We start from the raw sequence: 18,676 nt of genomic DNA, 5'->3' as shown, positions 1-18,676 counted from the left end.
ATATATATATATATATATATATATATATATATATATATATATATATATATATATATATATATATATATATATATACATATACATATACATACATATACACACACACACATATATATATGTATGTTTATGTATATACGTATATATATATATATATATATATATATATATATATATATATATATATATATACATATACATATATATACACATATACATATATATATATATATATATATACATATACATATACATATATATATATATACATATATATACATATATATATATATATATACATATATATATATATATATATATATATATATATATATATATATATACATATATATATATATATATATATATATATATATATATATATATATATATATATATATATATATATATATATATATATATACATATATACATATATATACACATACATATCTATATAAACAAATAAAGACAATATATTTTAGGTTTTGATATATTTATTGTAGGAAGTAGGACACTTACCAAATATCCATTTACAAACTCTTTCCCCCCAAAATGGAATATTTAATATGACTTATTTTCACTGTCAGCTAACAATCTAAATGATTTTTGTTTTTCTAAATGTTCGCAGAATTTATAAAATTATAAAATAACATATTACTGAAAACACATGCCTAACGATGACAATTCCAGAGAACGGATTTGGTTACTCAAATGGTTAATTTTGGACCCACGTCTATTGCAACATTAAAGAATGTTTTAAAAGCAGAGAGCGCAATGATGGGTCTGACTGATGCTGCTTCACCAAATGAAACAGATCAAATTCAAAGAGGTGACAGACTTACTTTGTTCTGTCCAGTGAAGAAACAGACAGAAGGGGAAGAAAGAGGGAAGAGAAGAGGCTAAGCAGGCTTCTATAACATTAGACATTAGGTGCCGGGTTAAAATGAGGGGTCTCAATCTCACCTGGAGGACAGCGGGCCGAAGGGTGTGCGAAAGCAGGACACTCCTCTCTGACGGCGCTTTCTGAAGGCCTGCTCCACCAACTTGGCCTCTGATGATGGGTCCACGCGCCAAAATGAACCTTTGCCAGGCTCTTCTTGCGAGCGCGGCACTTTAATAAAGTAGCGGTTCAGAGATAGGTTGTGTCTGATTGAGTTCTAAAGAGAAAAGAGAATGGAAATTTACACTATATCATAACAGAACAAACAACAAATAACCACAAAGGTGCTGAAACTAGCCAAGTGGTTCTCACACTTGCTTGTAGCGTAGAGTGCCAATGCTTTTACCAAGATATTTGGTATCTTCACAATATTGGCATAAACTGCCAAAAAGGGCAACTTTAAAAGGCATAATAACAATATTTTCACATGTTTAGAGTAAACTGACTTTCATACAAATGATTATAAATAATAACTAATAACAAGGTCAAAATTTTATAAAGTACAATAGGTAACACTTTACAATTAGGTCCCAGTAGTAGATGGTTAATATGCTACATTAATGTTAAGTAAAGAATTAGCAACATTTGTTACAGAACTTATGCTAATGTGTCAAAAAATAATGTCAATGTTGATTTTATTTATACAGCACTATTAAACATAACCAAAGGTTGACCAATGTGCTGCACAATACAAATCACAAAAAAAAGATATAAAATTATAGCTAAAACGAACAATTATCACTGATAAAATGCCAATGAAAAAAGTTTTCAACCTAGATTTAAAAACAGACAGAGATGATATAGATCTAATACAGAGGGGCAGAGCATTCCAGAATCCAGCTACTGTGAAAGCATGGTAACCCCTGCATTTCAGCCTAGACTCCTCGAGGGATGCATAATAATCTCTGCTTTGATGACCGAAGAGACCCACCAGGCTGATGTTCAGTCAACAGGTCTGACAGATAAGAAGGAGCCAAGCCATTTAGTGATTTAAAAACCAAGAGAAGAATTTTTAAATTGACACGATTTCAACCAGTGTAAAGAGCTTAAGACTGGTGTGATGTGGTCATGTTTTTTGGTACCGGTTAAAAGCCTTGCAGCAGCATTTTGAACTAACTGTAAACGAGATAGAGTTGTCTGACTAATTCCAAAATATAGGGAGTTACATTATTCTAACCCAGAAGTAATAAAAGCATGAATTATTTTTTTACAATTTTTTCTAGATAGAATAGGTTTAACTGTTTTTAAGAGTCGAAGCTATCGGTTTATAAAATCTCAAGTCATCATCAAAGATAACACCCAGATTTTTCACCCAAGGCTTCACAGAAGAGCTTGATTTACCAAGGTTTACTGTTGGTGTCTTAGAAGAATATGATGGGCTGAACACAATTATTTCAGTTTTACTCTGAACAACCAGCCTTTTACATACGCCAAGCAAGACAAAAGAATCTCCAACCCACTAAATAATATAATAAATAAAATAAATAAATAAATGAATAAACAAGGGCAGCACGGTGGCGCAGTGGGTAGCACAATCGCCTCACAGCAAGAAGGTCACTGGTTCGAGCCGGCTGTGTCAGTTGCCATTTCTGTGTGGAGTTTGCATGTTCTCCCCATGTTCGCATGGGTTTCCTCCGGGTGCTCCGGTTTCCCCCACAACTCCAAAGACATGAGTTACAGGTGAATTGGATAGGCTAAATTGTCCATAGTGTATGTGTGTAAATGAGTGTGTATGGATGTTTCCCAGTGATGGGTTGCAGCTGGAAGAGAATTCGTTGCGTAAAACATATGATGGATAAATTGGCGGTTCATTCCGCTGTGGCGAGCTCAGCTTAATAAAGAGACTAAGCCGAAAAGAAAATGAATGAATGAACAAATAAATGAAAAGTAAACTTCATTAGTTATTCACTCTATTACAGTAGATACATTTCAATAGTTTTTATTTCAATGAGTTATTAAAAATTAACTATGAATTATAGATTGAGGTTAATAAAGGCATGGTTTACACTGTCACTTTTAGTTTAACTAATGTTAACAAACAAAGCATTACTGTGAAGTGTTAAGAAACAACAGGTATCCAACGAATCAAAACATTTGAATCACTATCTATGGGATGTTTAACGTGGAATTATTTGATTAAAAAAGCTTGTATGTTCATTATCACAATTTGTTTTCACATCTAACTTGCAATAATAAGAAATGAGACGTATAAATACATTATAACATTTATTTTATTTTCAAAACTACCAAATTTCCAATATCATTACTACCGTCTTCATTGTTAAATGAACCTTCAGAAAACATGCCTTCAGTCTAACATGCTGATTCGGGGCTCATGAAACATTTCTTATTGTTATTCTTTAACTTGAAATGAAATTAAAAGAACACAAATTAGCAGACAAACCACTAAACAACTGTTTTGTATATGAACTGACCTGCCAGCCCTTGTCGGCCGTCCTGTAGTAAGGATAATGCTTTGTGATGTGAGCGTAAATGCCACTTAGTGTTAGCTGTCTGTCCTGAGCAGACGAGATGGCCTGGACTATCAGCTGAGCGTATGAATATGGGGGTTTGGACTCATCCTGAAAAAAAGCAGATGGTGACTCTTGGGATTAAACACAGTGATTCTGAGAGTGAAATGCAACGAGAGGATAAAGACTCTTACTTTAGGACTATCTCCTCCTGTGGCTTCAGTGCGCTGTTCTGACACAGCTTTGGCTGCATACTCCGCTGCCAGCTGGAGATCTGAGGTGATGTTTCGGCCGTAGCGGTAGCCTGAGGAACCTGCTCCTCGTGGACTCGCTGGGCAGGAATTGGGAACACTGAGAAGAGAAGAGATTGGCAGATTATTAATATCATATTCTAGGTTTTTTTTTAGATTGTTTTGGCTTCTTGTTTTGCATTAATTAGAACAGAGCAGTAGCTGACAATCTCTCCATTTTAATTGAGGATCTACACCCAATGGTCAATGTTCACCGCATGCGCAGCCTGATTTTTGTAACCACGATTGCAATTTATGTACAGCCCGCTTTATGCCACTTTGAATTGTTGGCTAGCATTTGCTGGAGGGGACTAAAATATAAAAACAACTGTATTTGAAACAAGTATTAGGAGATTTTTGTTGCTAATATATTTTTGATTAAAAAAAGAAAAGACACCAGTGGAAGATTAATTGAAATATACTTTTGACAGCTGTGTTATACACTATATTCTACACTACTGTATGCATAAAGAAATAAAATATGCAACGAACTGACCTTTCACAAGTCATTACTCCAGTCTTCAGTGTTACAGGACTGCTCAGAATTTGTTTTTGCTAAAGAAGCATTTTTTATTATTATCATTACAGTTGGAAAAAAATGTGCTGCTTAAGATTTTTGTGGAAATAAATCATGATGGATTTTTGAGAGATAATAAATAGAAAGTTAGAACAATTTCTGATTTGAAAAAATAAATCATTGAACGAAAAAATGAAGGTATGTGAAATGGATTCACTAAAACTAAATGCTGGTAAACTATTGCAAATTAAAAAAAAAAATGACTAAGAATAAAATAAAAATAAAAAAACAAAGGAGCGTCAACAACTAAATATTTAACGGTGACCAAAAATTATTCATTACACACATGAAACTGAAATACACACATATTCATACTGAACCATTTGGTATGGGGCTTTTGGGTCGATGCACATTTGAAAACCAAATGATTAACCAAAGTTATTCGTAAAATAAAGAGCTTAAAGTGTGTGAAATATAACGTTCTTGGTGCTAATGCCACTGCACTCAACAAGGCAACCATTTAATTAATTAAGTAACAAAGGGAGAAAGACAGAGGTTTCAGGCACGGCCAGGAATTATTCACCATTTACATTCATTCAGACCCGTTACACTATTACTTCACCAGCCCATTTCAGCCAGACCACTGTATCGCATCACACCAAACCATTAATTTCCCATTACACCACAACTGGCGGATATACTTCCAATATACTGTTACTCTCTGGATGCAGTTACTGATAAAGCACTGTTTAACTACAGTTATACTAGCCATGGGCCGGTATAAGATTTTAACGATATGATAACCTTGGATAAAAATATCATGGTTTCACAGTATTGTGATTACTGCTCTAAAATATATTCTTTTTAAATGTCTGGGTAAAAAAAAAAGAACTTTTTTCTGCTTTAATCACAATAGCTGCGTCCGAAATCGCATACTTCCATACTATATAGTGTGCTAAAAACAGTATGTGAGCCTAGTAGTATGTCCGAATACACAGAAATCGGAAAAAAATAATATGCGAGAAGTACCCGGATGACCTACTTCTTCCAGTGAGATTCTGAAGTGCGCATCTGATGGACGCTTCACTATCTCATGATGCACCACGAGAGAAATCATGAATGAGAGTGAAGCGGGTGTTTCATGTGAGCATGATAAAATGGCAGATGTAGTGCGACCGAGCTTCATTCATACTATTCACATTCATACTGTATAGAACGCACTTTTCTATCAGTCGAGTAGTAAATTCCAATTCAAATGCAGTAACCAACTGAGTAGTAGGTGATTTTGGATGCAGCCAATATATTTTATTTTGCGAAACAATCAAGATAATTTGGTGCAGTCGGCACCAATAGTCTTGTGGTTAGTGCGTCAACACATGGCACCGAGGTGTTCACGGCGACCCGAATTCGATTCCCGGTTCGAGGTCCTTTGCCGACCCATCCCCTATCTCTGCTCCTCATACTTTCCTGTCTCTAAATCTCCACTGTCTTATCACAATAAAGGTGAAAACCCCTAAAAATAATTACAGAAAAATATACATATATTTTAGAGCAGGATAATGACATGTCAGGATAAATAATTTGAATGAATCATTGAATTCTGTTGTCTTTATTTGCTTCAAAAACACAGATTTCTTTACAATTTAAAACCGCATCTTTGGATATATTTTCTGCTGGATATACTGCTGTCCTAAAAACAACAACAAACAAAAAAACCCTAAAATAAAAAATCTTGCATATACCTTTGCAACGGTATAGCAAACAATTTTGGCGGTTTTAAAACTTTGACTTTTCCAAACCGCGATATACCTTGAAAACGGTTATCGATACACAACCAACCCTGTCCTTCTGAACCCCGTTTACACGGTTCTGTGAATCTCTATGTATACTCTATGCCTAACATGTGATCCTTATAGGACGTGCTGTGAAAAAGAACACCAAAACAAAGTCATACTTAGCAGTGTTGTGCCAAAATACATGGATTTACTGTCAAAATCATAGGTGGCGGTCATATCCTTTTCATTCCCTTGCTTGTAAGCAACATGGTCTCATTAACACATTTTGATCCTGCAATAGAAATGTAGAGTAAACCCTCTTCAATCCTTTGGCTCTCATTCTTGCCTTCTTAAATGCATCAAGTCTGTTAAAGAAAACATGTCTCTTGTTTGTCTTTACAAACTAAGGAACAAGCTGAAATCATTGTCAGTGGTAAATGACAGCAGGCTAAAAAAATACACAACATCCTAACACGTGACTTGTTACACACCTGACACAAGTAAAAAACAATATGCCAGTAGGTGGCCCTGTGCCCTCTAAACCAACCCGCTCAGATAAACAAACAACATCATTACACAGCCATTAGCCACAGGGTTTCCGAAATGTCGTGATAATAACTCTATTATTTAGGCTGAAACTGACATGAAGACATCCTGAGAAATGCTATTTTAGGCTGTCGTTTATTGTCAACAGCTCGGTAAGTCTCCCATAACACACACAAACACACCCCTCCATTCCTTCACTGGTGGTGTTATTTTTTCTGCTGGCTCTCTGACAGCAGGGTACAACAGAGCGCTCTGATAAGGCTGTTGTACTGCAGGCTCCATTGTGTTGTGCGGGACAGAAACAAACATGCCTCTTGGAGTGGCGAGGGGAAAGGCAAATGTGTGCATGAGGGCACAGCGGGCAGGAGCTTTGGGTTGAAGTCCAGTCCTGAGGCAGCATTTTCACAACAGCTGGACCGTATTACAAAAACACCTTGAGGACAAGCAAAACGACAACTAACACCTCCGCAGCCTTTGCACTGAAACTTCTGTGATAAAAACGCACAGTTAATATATAACAAAAGAGAATTATTGAAGATGCTAATCGGATAAAACCTGATGAAACGAGAACAGAATCCCTATTTTAATTTATATCATAATGTGAAAGCATTCTAAAAGGGTACTAGTGCGATCAACATCGAATCAAAAGACTGTGCTAAAACGTGCTGACATAGTTTAGTAAATTAGGAGTCATAATAATTGCACAGTTCATTCATGAATTCGTGTAAACAGCACGTCATTTGTGTTTACCTGAGCATGTGTAATTTAATCACAACAGAATTTTGTAGTTAGTGTTTACATGCCTGTTTACTGCGTTTAAATACACCACAAAGTTTAATGCAATTATTTACATTGAGTTTAGTAGAATATTAGTAACATTGTGTTTACATGAAGTAGTTTAAATCGCAATAATGTAAAAAAATATCATTATAATTGAACGATACAAGCACAAGGCATTGTTTATGGCAAACAATTCTAGAAATCCATCTTTAAAATGCAATTACGGAATTATTCTAACAGTAATAAATGACTAATTTTTAGTAAATGAGCATGAAGATTTATCTTAAAGGCATAGTTCAACCAAAAATTAAAAAATGTCCTCATTATCCACTTGTTCCAAACATATTAGTTTTCCTGTTTCTGTAAAAAGGATGATATACTAGCGAATGCTGGAAAAAACAGCCACAGATTTTCATAGTAGTTTTTGACCCTACTATGTATGTTTTTTATATCATTCTTCAGACCATCTTATTTTGTGTTCAACAGAAGCAATTCGATCAAATGTAACACCACTTAAAGGGGACCTATTTTACCTCTTTTTCAAGATCTATTGTGTCTCCAGAATGTGTCGGTAAAGTTTTAGTTCAAAATACCCATCAGATTATTTATTATACCTTTTTAAAGAGCCCATATTATGGGTTTTTGAAAATGCCTTTCCATGTAGTGTGTAACACAGCTTTAAGTGAAGTGAAATATCCAGCTAAGGCTTAAATCTGTAAGTGTACAGTGTTTAAAACTATTGATTCATCTATAAAGGAGTCGACTCCTAGTGCTTCAAACGAGTCGTCTTGATAACGAGTCATTAGGTGTTTCGTGATGACGCGACTACGAAACACAAGTAATTGTGCGTGCAAACTCGTGAGATTTGAAACCTGCGGCCCTGCCCACTAACACAGAAAAAAAAAAGCCACACACAGACACCGGTCGAATGAAGTCACGCTGTGCAGATGGATATTATTGACAGTTCACCCAAAGATAAAACCTCAGCAATATAGCCCAGCCTTGAGCAGTTCGAGTGGATATAACTGCTAACGACGCGGGTGGCGAGGGAGCTGTCGCGGACGCCGCCCTCTCTATTCTGCCGCCCTAGGCGGCCGGCTAGGTCGCCTCTATGGACGGGCCGGCCCTGGTGTTGTGTCTTCTAAGAAGGAGGAGGAGGGTAATGTGTGTGTGTGTGTGTGTGTGTGTGTGTGTGTGCGTGCGTGCGTGTGTAAAAAAAGCAGGTAGACGGTGACGGGCTAGGAGATCTCCTCGCCAGTTCTTGGAGTTTTTGCTCAATAAAATAGTTTGTCGTCTGTTTTTTTAAGTTCATCGTCTGTATTTACATTCACCCACTGGCAGCCAAAATCCACACCTTACACTATAAAGCGTGTATGCACTGTGACTACTTTTATATTGTTGATTAGCTGCTGGGCATTTCACTCTGTCTCGCGCTGAAGGCTGTCACCGGTCCAATCAGCGCAGATTAGCTTCGTGCTGAGGAGGGGTTTGGGAACAAATGAATCGCTGAACGATTCATATGGGAGTCGCTGGGATAATTAGGTAAAAATAAATGCAGATTATAAGACCATGAAAGTGTTTTTTAACCTTGCATGCATATTAGACTGTTGTTGGAGACTCTTACAACCTAAATATGACCATATTTCATGTATAATATGGGCTCTTTAAATCTGGAAATTTGAGATGTTAGTACATTGTAGCAGTTTAATGCAAATGAGCTGGTTCTCCCTGCCCACCATTCCCACGTGTGTGTCACAGTCGTAGCCTTCACGTAGATAAACAGCACAGTGACAGACAAGAATGAGGCAGATCTGCCTTACTACAGTAAGAATTTTCTATTGTTATTTGATATATTTGTTGTGGAGTTAATTCATCCTTTCTGCAATGAAAAGTCACACACAATGTTATAAATCTTGCGCACACACACACACTTAGCTTTGCACTGTTTTTGCACAGTAAATGTGTCAGGATACACGTTAATATCCACTGCTGTATGGATATCCTGTATGTTAATGTACAAAATAAACCTGCTATAGGTCCATAAACCAGGATTGAAGCATCTTCTTTTATAATTGTACCGACATGCAGCTGTGGTGATGAATTACGTATCGATTTTACGGTCTTTATTACAAACATGCACTGTTTTAAAAACGTTTTGTAAAACTCATTCTTGATCTCATTTGATGATGATTGATGATCACAGAGAGCTCAACAGATCTTTTAATCCCAGTTACCTTGCGCTCATCCTGTTCTGTGGATATGATTATATGCGTTACTACGGAGACATGTTATTACGCATCTGTCAATCAACTCAGTGGGCGGGGAAACCGCACTTCTACATCACGTTGTAGTGGGCCTCTAAATGGGAAGGATTTGACTCCTATTTTAACATCAGGAAAAAAAAGAGACTTATTGTGTTTATATCACTCTAAAATGGCTGTGGACAAACTATAGCTACACACAGTTCTGTCCAAACAGCTTACAATAGATGATTTTCATCATAGGTGTGAATAAATGGTGTGGAAATAAAACCAATAATTCATCACACACAACTTTTTTGTTTGTTTACTACTAAAAGTGTTTGTAGTTTATTAAAAATTGTGGTTCATGTGTTTTTAAATCCTAATTCATTTCATATTTGCAGTTATATGACAATATCTATAATTTATGACATTAAAGGCATTAATACAATTATTCTCTGATTAAAGTGATGACCATGTTTATTCTCACTACAAGTAAACATTAATTGGTTATATTTGCTTTTTGATCATGTTTTTGTGAAGTGCTTGTGATGTAGTCTGTTGGCATTTCACTGTTCAGCCTCTTTCAAGAAACCAGTGAATTTGTGCAAAAATATCACACAGTTGATTGCACAACTTTTATTCTAAAAATGTTTTTCCCTATTAAATGTTATATAGCTGTATTTTACTATTTTAACTTAATTATTTTTTGGCATTTAATTTTTTTTACTAGTTCACCAAATTTGATGTGATGATCTAACTGAAACATGTTTTCGGTCAGCAAATATAATGCAGTTCTATTAAAAGCAATAACAAGCTGACACTTTGAGTGGTACTCTAGTTCAAAATATACAGTAGTATAAACAGTAAGGGTGGTGAACCATAGCAAATCCACATGATTCCAAAGGGTCATGTGCAGCAATGATTTACAGAGGACAACTATTTGACCAATTGATCATTAACCCACTGAACTGAACCGAAATCTGTTCTAAATAATAATAATAAAATGATACTCATCCCAAATTCCAAAATTCAGTTTTATTAGTAAAACTTTACAAAGAGGTTGCATTAGTTTATTTAATGCTATGTTCAAAAGGTTTGAGGGCAGTAAATAAGTTTTCAAAAGCAATTAATGTTTTTATTGAGCATTGAATTAAACAGAACTGATAATATTATGATGAATGGATGAGTTTTGAAAGGTAAACTTCCGAGATCTTAGAATTTTTTTTATTAAATTATTTCCAGTGTCGACTTGATCTGAAATCAAATACTACTAAAAAAAACAATGTTTTAAACATATAAAAAAATAGAAAACATCCTAAATTGTAGTAGTATTAAAGTGTTAACGCTTTTAACCGTACTTTAGAAAAATAAACATTTTGAGTAAATATATGTTCTCCTTTTTCTGGCCTCATTTCAGTGACTTAAAATGCATATAAATTAATAACATAAAAATCTGTATTTAAACTATTAACCTAAAATAATAAATAAACGCTGTAATAAATGATTAATTCTTCATTTATGATGCATTAAACTCTTTAGCGAACTGAAGCTTCCAGTAAAGTGTTATTGACTTCTCTAAAGCGCAGCAGGAAAACAGACAGTGAGGTCAAACATGTGCAAAGGAGAGGCTGGTATTGCTGGTTGTACTGTACATGGCAGTTGCTCAAGCAGCTCCATGCGTGTGGAATTCAAAGCTTTACACACATCTGCTGTTTGTGCAGGAGGCCGACAATCTGGGAAACGTCCCTAATCTATCACTCCACACGGCCTGAATCCTACAAGAGCACAATACCACTGGAAAACCAGCTCTAACGCTTGCAGAGCTGAATAGTAGGAAACATTCCCCTCAGTAAAGGAAGAAATCAGGAAGGACAGAAGCATGTGTGTGTGTGTGTGTGTGTGTTTGTGTTGGGTGTAGGAGCAGTCCAAGGAGTGGGATGAAGGGGGGTGTTTGGAGGCCTCGGAAAAAAAGGAAACTATCTGTGGCTCAAAACACCAAACCACAACACTTTGCGACTGACCAATCAGAGCGCTCCAAGCTCAGCACATGCCATATATGGTATGTGCACACAGCATGCGCTCTTTGAGAGCCACACGTGGTGCAGACGAGCAAAGAGGCCGCAAGGGGCAGACTTTTCCCAACACTACTACATACACAATCAACCATGACAGCTTCAAAACCAAGCATTTGCTTTCACATGCAAATCCTGATGCTTCAGAGTAAATGCAGGAATGTAGTTTGGAAGGGTATTGTAGTTATAGAATCTTCTGAGACCTTAAATGATTGCAGAAAACTGTAATATTCTGAGATTCTTTACTATTTTCTTTACATGTATCATTCAAAAACAAGAGGTTTAGAGATATTCTGCTACACAGAAAATATATCCTAAGGTTTCTAAAGAAATTCAGAAGTTTACCTTGCCATTAAATGTGATTTCTATATAGCAAATGCAAAACCTAGTCAAGAAAAAGTCATATATTGCTGAAAACAAAATGTATTGCTTAATTTAAAGTTTATAATTCAGTTTACATGTGTTACAATGTAAAATGTGTTCAGATCACAGATTGAAAACAATCTTCTGAGGCTTGAATCACAGTAGAAAACTATAGTATTCTGAGATTCATCTCTGTATTTTCTCTTTTCTGCACAGCCTTTGTTTGAATGCTTCATACAAAAAGAAAAATGATATTCTGTGACAGAGAAAATATATCCTTGAGTCTGTAGAAGAGCTTTTATGGCCATTGAGACATTTATTTTGCCATTAAAAAATATTTCTATATAGCAAAACAAAGCAGACAAAGTTAATAGCTTAATTTCATTCATTCATTCATTTTCTTTTTGGCTTAGTCTCTTTATTAATCAGGGGTCGCCACAGCAGAATGAACCGCCAACTTATCCAGCATATGTTATTATGCAGCAGATGCCCTTCCAGCTGCAGCCCACTACTTGGAAACACTAAGTGCTTAATTTTAAGGCTATAAATGAATTGGTAGAATTCAATCTGCTTCAGTATAAATGCAGAAATATACTTTGGAAATGCTTTCAAATTTAACTTAAAGAATGACAGTTGAGGATTACGGATACCCTACTCTCCTATTAATGATAGGCTAGAAATGAATCTTTAATAACTTTCTTTAAACTATCCAATCATTAATAAGTGACTATTTCAGTGACAACAGAATTTACCTTCGGCAAGATCTGGAAAAGAAGTGCTTCTCTAATGAAACGGTGTTTTCTCTGTGTAGCGGATGAAGTCATACCTAATAGTTCCTGTCGGTGAAGGCAGGGGACTCATCATAGTTTTGAAGTCGTTGTCGGGAATGGTGATTTTCAGCGGAGAGATTTGTGGGTAAAGAGGTCTCACAGGGGATACAGGAGCCTCCTCCTTTTGTGTCTCTTTATGGTAGAGTGAGGTAAACTGAATCTTGATCACCGTACTGGGAAATCGAAATGTGCACCTGCAAAAAAAAAAAAAAAAAAAGAAATACATTAAATTGCACTTAGCAATTAAAATGAATTCATCTCACATCAATTTAAGGATCAGCACAATATTGTAGGAAGGAACTTTTGTTCATAAAGACCTGCAAAAATACAGCAGTTTTTGACATTTAATTTTGTTCACTCTTATGCCAAAGCTGCATTTACAGGATGATTAATACAATAAATATTGTATATTGTGGAACATTATTATAATCTGAAATAATAGTTTAAGATAAATAATAAATAGCTTATATAGTTAATATTTATTCTAGTGTTGATAAAGCTAGATTTCCTGCAGCTTTTAGGATGTGTGTCCACCGAAGTGTTAATGCTCTCTAGAAACACCAGCCGAACATTTTTTTTTCCTGTTGTTATCAATGCAAGCGCCTTGTTTCAAAATGACGGCTGAGCAGCCAGGCACTGAGTGTGTGTTTTATGCTCACCGCTGAGTACTTGACTGTTTTTAAATGATTTGACTGTTGGAGAAGCTCTCGCAGCGCGTTTTTTTTTGTGTGCCATTTCTGCAGAGGGAAAAAATGTTTCTGTGGCTAATTAAAATCTTTTAACTTGCCTGCTTGGGACTTAAAAGATGCGAGGTTAATGGTCACACATGTCCGACAAGTGCACATTTACATTGAACAGCAATAGAAAAGTAGTTCAATGGAAAGAAAAAATAGATTCAGTGTGAACAGCCCCTTACTACTTAGTGTCACAAGATTCTTCAGTACTCTAAAAATATTATTATGAAGGCTAAAAATCATTTTATAATTTTACTTAATATTTTTGTGGACAGTGTAATGTAAATTTTAGGACTTTGGTGAATATTACGCTCATTTGAAATTATCATCTTTTGTAACATTATAAATATCTTTACTATTATTCTGAACGAATTGCGTCCATGCTGAAAAAAAAAACTACCTACCATAATTTCTTTCAAAATACTTACATAATATCCCACACTTGTTTCTAATCATAGAATGACAATGATCTAAAACCTTGGATAATAGCAGAAAATTTAAATATTCAGACTTTTTACAGCCTTTTCTCCACAGACTTTGCATAAAGTCACAATCCACAGAACAAATATAGATATGGTGATGTAGATATATGGTGCTGCTACATATACATATATATATATATATATATATATATACACATATATACATATATACATATACACATATATATACATACACATATATATACATACATACATATATATATACATATATATATATATATATATATATATATATATATATATATATATATATATATATATATATATATATATATATATATATATATATATATATATATATATATATCCTTAATTCTGAAGAAGGGTTTATGACTATTTAGAGTGATAAAACCTCATCAACTATGATCCATGGAGAGCAAACACACACAGAAAAAGTATTACATAACTGTAATCTGTTTGGGACCAATAAAAAGTAAACTTTCGAGTAAAAATGAACCCTCCCCTTCACTCCTCTTTTGTGTTTTCGAATTGTCGGCAGTGCAGCCAAAGAGAATGATGAACTGCTGCACCGCCTCCACTGGATGTATTTACACAAGTGCTGCACCAGGAAGCCACTTTTAATGCTACAGCATACACACTGCAGTTGTTTTGAATGGCTGGTTTGGCATGCACCCATTACGGGTTCAATGTGTCCGTGTTTTCACAGCAGTCTGCAGGAATAGTCGCTCCGACTTCCATGACAACAAGCTTCACAGGCCTATTCTGCATTGATAAGGCAGATGGCACACACCGAGACGCTGCGAAAACAATTCTGATAAGAACAAGGAAGTCAAATTGTGATTTTAATACAATTTGAGAAGCCTCAACATTGCTGTTCAGCAGCACAAGCATCAGTCTGATCTAGTTAACTAGTTTATCCACTGTTCAAATGTTAGTGTTTACATTTTAGGCTTAAACTGTCAATGGCATGAGAAGTGACTTCATACTGATTATCACCACAGATTAGTGCTATTGAAACCGGTTGTGGTACACTTTATCCAAAACATCTAATGAACTTGGATCCCTGATGACTTTGGAGGTTCTCTAAAGGTGACACTTATAACTCAGTGCAAGAACACCAAATGAAGAGTTTGATTGATAGATTTTTCATACATTTTTAAAGTGAGATTAAACCTTTTAGATCTTTTTTACTGTTTATATTACATAAGTTCACATTTTAAAATATAGATTTTTTTTTAAACTACAAATGATTTGAAATAAAATAATGAAGAAAACTATCTTTCTTGCCATGTTTAAGTTATGTACGATGTCATATTATTACTTTAAAAACTTTAAGTACTTTCATTTTAATAAAAGGTTTCCTAAACTTTGTACTGTTTATGTTTACATAAATTTAAAGTTATGTTACTTAAAATCTTTTTTAAAACAAGTTGAGATGATTTGAACTGAACTTGGAATAAAATGTTTCTGATATTTAATACAAATTGAACTATTTGCAAAAAGAGAGTAATTTAGTAGTTTGAAAGTACATTAAAAACAGCATACAGACCATTTTGAGGGATGTAAACAAAAACAATGTTCCAATGTATTTCCTGTTTTACATGTTTAATCTCTATAGCTTCTGAGAACGCAAAAAGAGCCACACATTGATAAATAATGTTATGATAACTGTTTTAACATTAAGTAATGACTGAATTACCTCTTGTTACAGTTAAGAAACATTTTGATAACAAGCAGGAAATGTTCATGGGCCAATGACATGACCACACTGAAATGGTCCATAACTCAAATAGTTTTAATTTAAATACTGGTGACAGTCCATTAATAACTGTAAAAATATATATGCAAAGTCTTCACGACAACAGTGTATATTTTTGCTTTTGTTTCTTTATAGGAAAAATATTTTTTGTTTACTGTTGTAGAGATTCCTATTTAGAGTCATACTACACATACAGTGCTCAGTATTTATATACGTAAGCCTCTCACAAATCTATTTTTTTAATTGATATTTTTAATAGAAAGCTATACAATATTATATTTGTGCATATACATTAGATTAGTCAGTACTGAAGCCAAATCTGAAGCTAATCTAACAAAATAACTTACGATAACGCTCCAAAAACTAGTACACCCAAATTTATTGGTTATAGAGAAATATTAAAATATGAATTTAAAAAGAGGAAAAATCAAGAGAAGCAAAAAAAAATGAACAATTTAGTTGAAACTTTGTAGGTTGTAACTTACTTTTGCAATATTTTGCTTGAATTTAATTGTCTTATCTTTCAATTTCTAAATATGTTTGGTGACTAAAATATTATTTTAATAAATAAATCTGTTTAGTAAATCTGTTTTGTTTAAATGCATCAAAATACTTTGCCTATATATTCACTGAGAAATGGAGAAAAATATTCATTTTCAAAATGGAGTGTACTCAATTATGCTGAGCAACGTATATTCAAATAATTAATTGAAAGCTTAAATAATTTGAAATCACATTGTTTAAAAGTTTTTCTTTTCAGTTTAAATAATTTGAATTAAAATATTGATGAAATCTGTCTTGAGAACTGTAATAATCAAAACTAAGAGTGCATGCTGATTGTGTACAAACAATGCACACACTACTAAATGTTGTTGCTAGAGGTACTTCATTATAGTATCACCAGGTTTTTCCCTTTGTTCTTTGTCTACTTAACATCATAAAGTGGTTACAACTGATGTGTGTCATAAATGCGGCCTGCATCTCACATCTGCCCACAAAATCAAGCGGCGGATCACGTCTCTGCTGTGCACAGTTCCTGTGGTCACAATGTGAAACATTTAACTTTTCATGTTTGTATTAACACATCTAGAACGCTGTGGCCTCTACAAAACAGACACCCAAGGGTTAAAAAAACACTATGACAACAAGGACTTTTATTTTTAACTTTTAAGTCTCGATCCATTGATAAATCCAGCAATACTTGAAATTCTGTTTTTGTTTACATACCCTCATGTTACTTGCATTTTTCCAGTGGAACTCATTCATAGTTTCAATTTATAGATATGGCACTTTTGTTGAAAAGGTTGTAGAACTAAACTTAAAGAAATAAAGTTGAGAATAACATGACAGAAAAGTCATTTGAGTGAATTTCGTTTCAAACTGGTTGCTTGTCACAATTAACAATAATAAAAACACAATGTTTTCATGCTGGAATACCATTGCAAAGTTACTCTCTCCTTACTAAACAGACATTATGAACTGCAATGGTCTTGAAAGCATTTAGTGACAGCTCTCGTGACTGCACTAGCATGCTTGCAGTTGAGTCGGATTATGTAGGCGCTGCATTAAGCACGTTATTTTAATCTCTTGTATGCGCTCCCTAAGTGAATAGGTACTCGCCATCTGCCCACACAAGCTAATTTGAGGTAAGAGATCTGATTTTAGCAACTTACTCCCTCGGCAGGGCAAGCGGAGGTGCGCCTCTCCTCTGGAAAACGCCGTCGACGAACACACCGTTCTTGCCGAGGCAGCGCAGGTAGAAATGCGGCTCCTCGAAGGCGATTTGCAGATGTCGCCTGGAAATAAAGCTCGAGTGGCCCATGTTGACATCCACGGAGCCGTGCGAGGAATTCCGGCCCACGGTGACCGTCCGCTGGCGCATAACGAACTCGAAGTCCCTGCCTTCCAGGCGGGCGAGGGCCTGCGACGGAGGGGAGAGGGGCATGGATGATGTGATCCCGGGCGAAGTCGAGGAGGAGAGCGTGTACACGGGCGGGATAGACACGGCCACCGGGCTACAAGGCGCAGATTTGAGGGCCAGTAGGGCTCTCGCTCCGGTATCATCCCCTAAATCAGCCATTTTGTTGAAAAACACAGAGGGGATTGCAAGCGCAACGGCTATGTGTTGGCAGGGTTCGCTGTGTTGCTGTTGGTGGTGGTAGTCAAAACATGGAGACGGCGCGCTGAAAACACGTCATGGATTAGTGGACCGGAGCGTCGCGTGTTTTAATCGCTTATAAACCATTTAGTCGTTTTGAAACAGGGAATTGGGAGTGATGGGATGTGCCTGACATTTCTTGTACGTTTAATCTGCGATGTTTCATTTGCGTGGCAATTGCATGATGATTCTTAACTCGTTGCTCTCTGGCAAATTAAAGGTTAATATTGTTGCAGTTCCTGGAACCGGACGACACGTGCGTTACATGTGGCAATAAAAATGAGCTTGATTTGATGTCCTTTGCAAGCGCGGTTGCTCGAATAGTAACTTTATACATGTCGTTTTTCGTGTGTGGTACTTCTCGGTCGATATGAAAAACGTTTTGGAAGGTCAAAATAATGTGACGTGGTTGGAGAACTGACGTCATGACGCATCGACCATTCTGAGCTCTTTCTGTTTATAAACAGAGAAAGAACAAGGCAGAGCCAAAGCCCGGATGACGGAATCCCCGGATGCTGGACTACAGCAAGGACACTTTAATAAATGAAGTTGAAACTACGCGCAGTTTCACTTTTCAAACACAAGGTGTCTGTCTTCACTAGTGCATCGACTAACCTCAAAAATAAAACCATTGTCGGTGTGTGTGTAATGCATTTCATTAAAACGTTTAGGAATTACATACGAACTCTTTTAATACTCCTTCCCACACCCGTCATGTATTCAACCATTTACAA

The 18,676-nt window shown here is 35.5% G+C and overlaps 1 protein-coding gene across 1 annotated transcript in view; it reads right to left on the bottom strand.

The window, feature by feature from the left end:
* The window catches only part of foxk1 (forkhead box K1), a 29,555-nt gene extending 11,593 nt beyond the window's left edge, over positions 1-17,962 (bottom strand). Inside the window, exons 1-5 of the mRNA XM_056453960.1 lie at positions 17,458-17,962; positions 12,824-13,021; positions 3,606-3,762; positions 3,376-3,522; positions 964-1,157 (exon numbers count right to left, since the gene is read on the bottom strand). Of these exons, the coding sequence (XP_056309935.1) occupies positions 964-1,157; positions 3,376-3,522; positions 3,606-3,762; positions 12,824-13,021; positions 17,458-17,864 (1,103 nt within the window). The 5' untranslated portion in view covers positions 17,865-17,962. The remainder of the gene's footprint in view (positions 1-963; positions 1,158-3,375; positions 3,523-3,605; positions 3,763-12,823; positions 13,022-17,457) is intronic.
* Between the last annotated feature and the right edge of the window lie 714 nt (positions 17,963-18,676).

This window comes from Danio aesculapii, chromosome 3 (assembly GCF_903798145.1).
Source record: "Danio aesculapii chromosome 3, fDanAes4.1, whole genome shotgun sequence".
Taxonomy (NCBI): domain Eukaryota; kingdom Metazoa; phylum Chordata; class Actinopteri; order Cypriniformes; family Danionidae; genus Danio; species Danio aesculapii.
The sequence above is the reverse complement of the archived record's forward strand: the minus strand, read 5'-3'. Positions and strand labels throughout refer to the sequence as shown.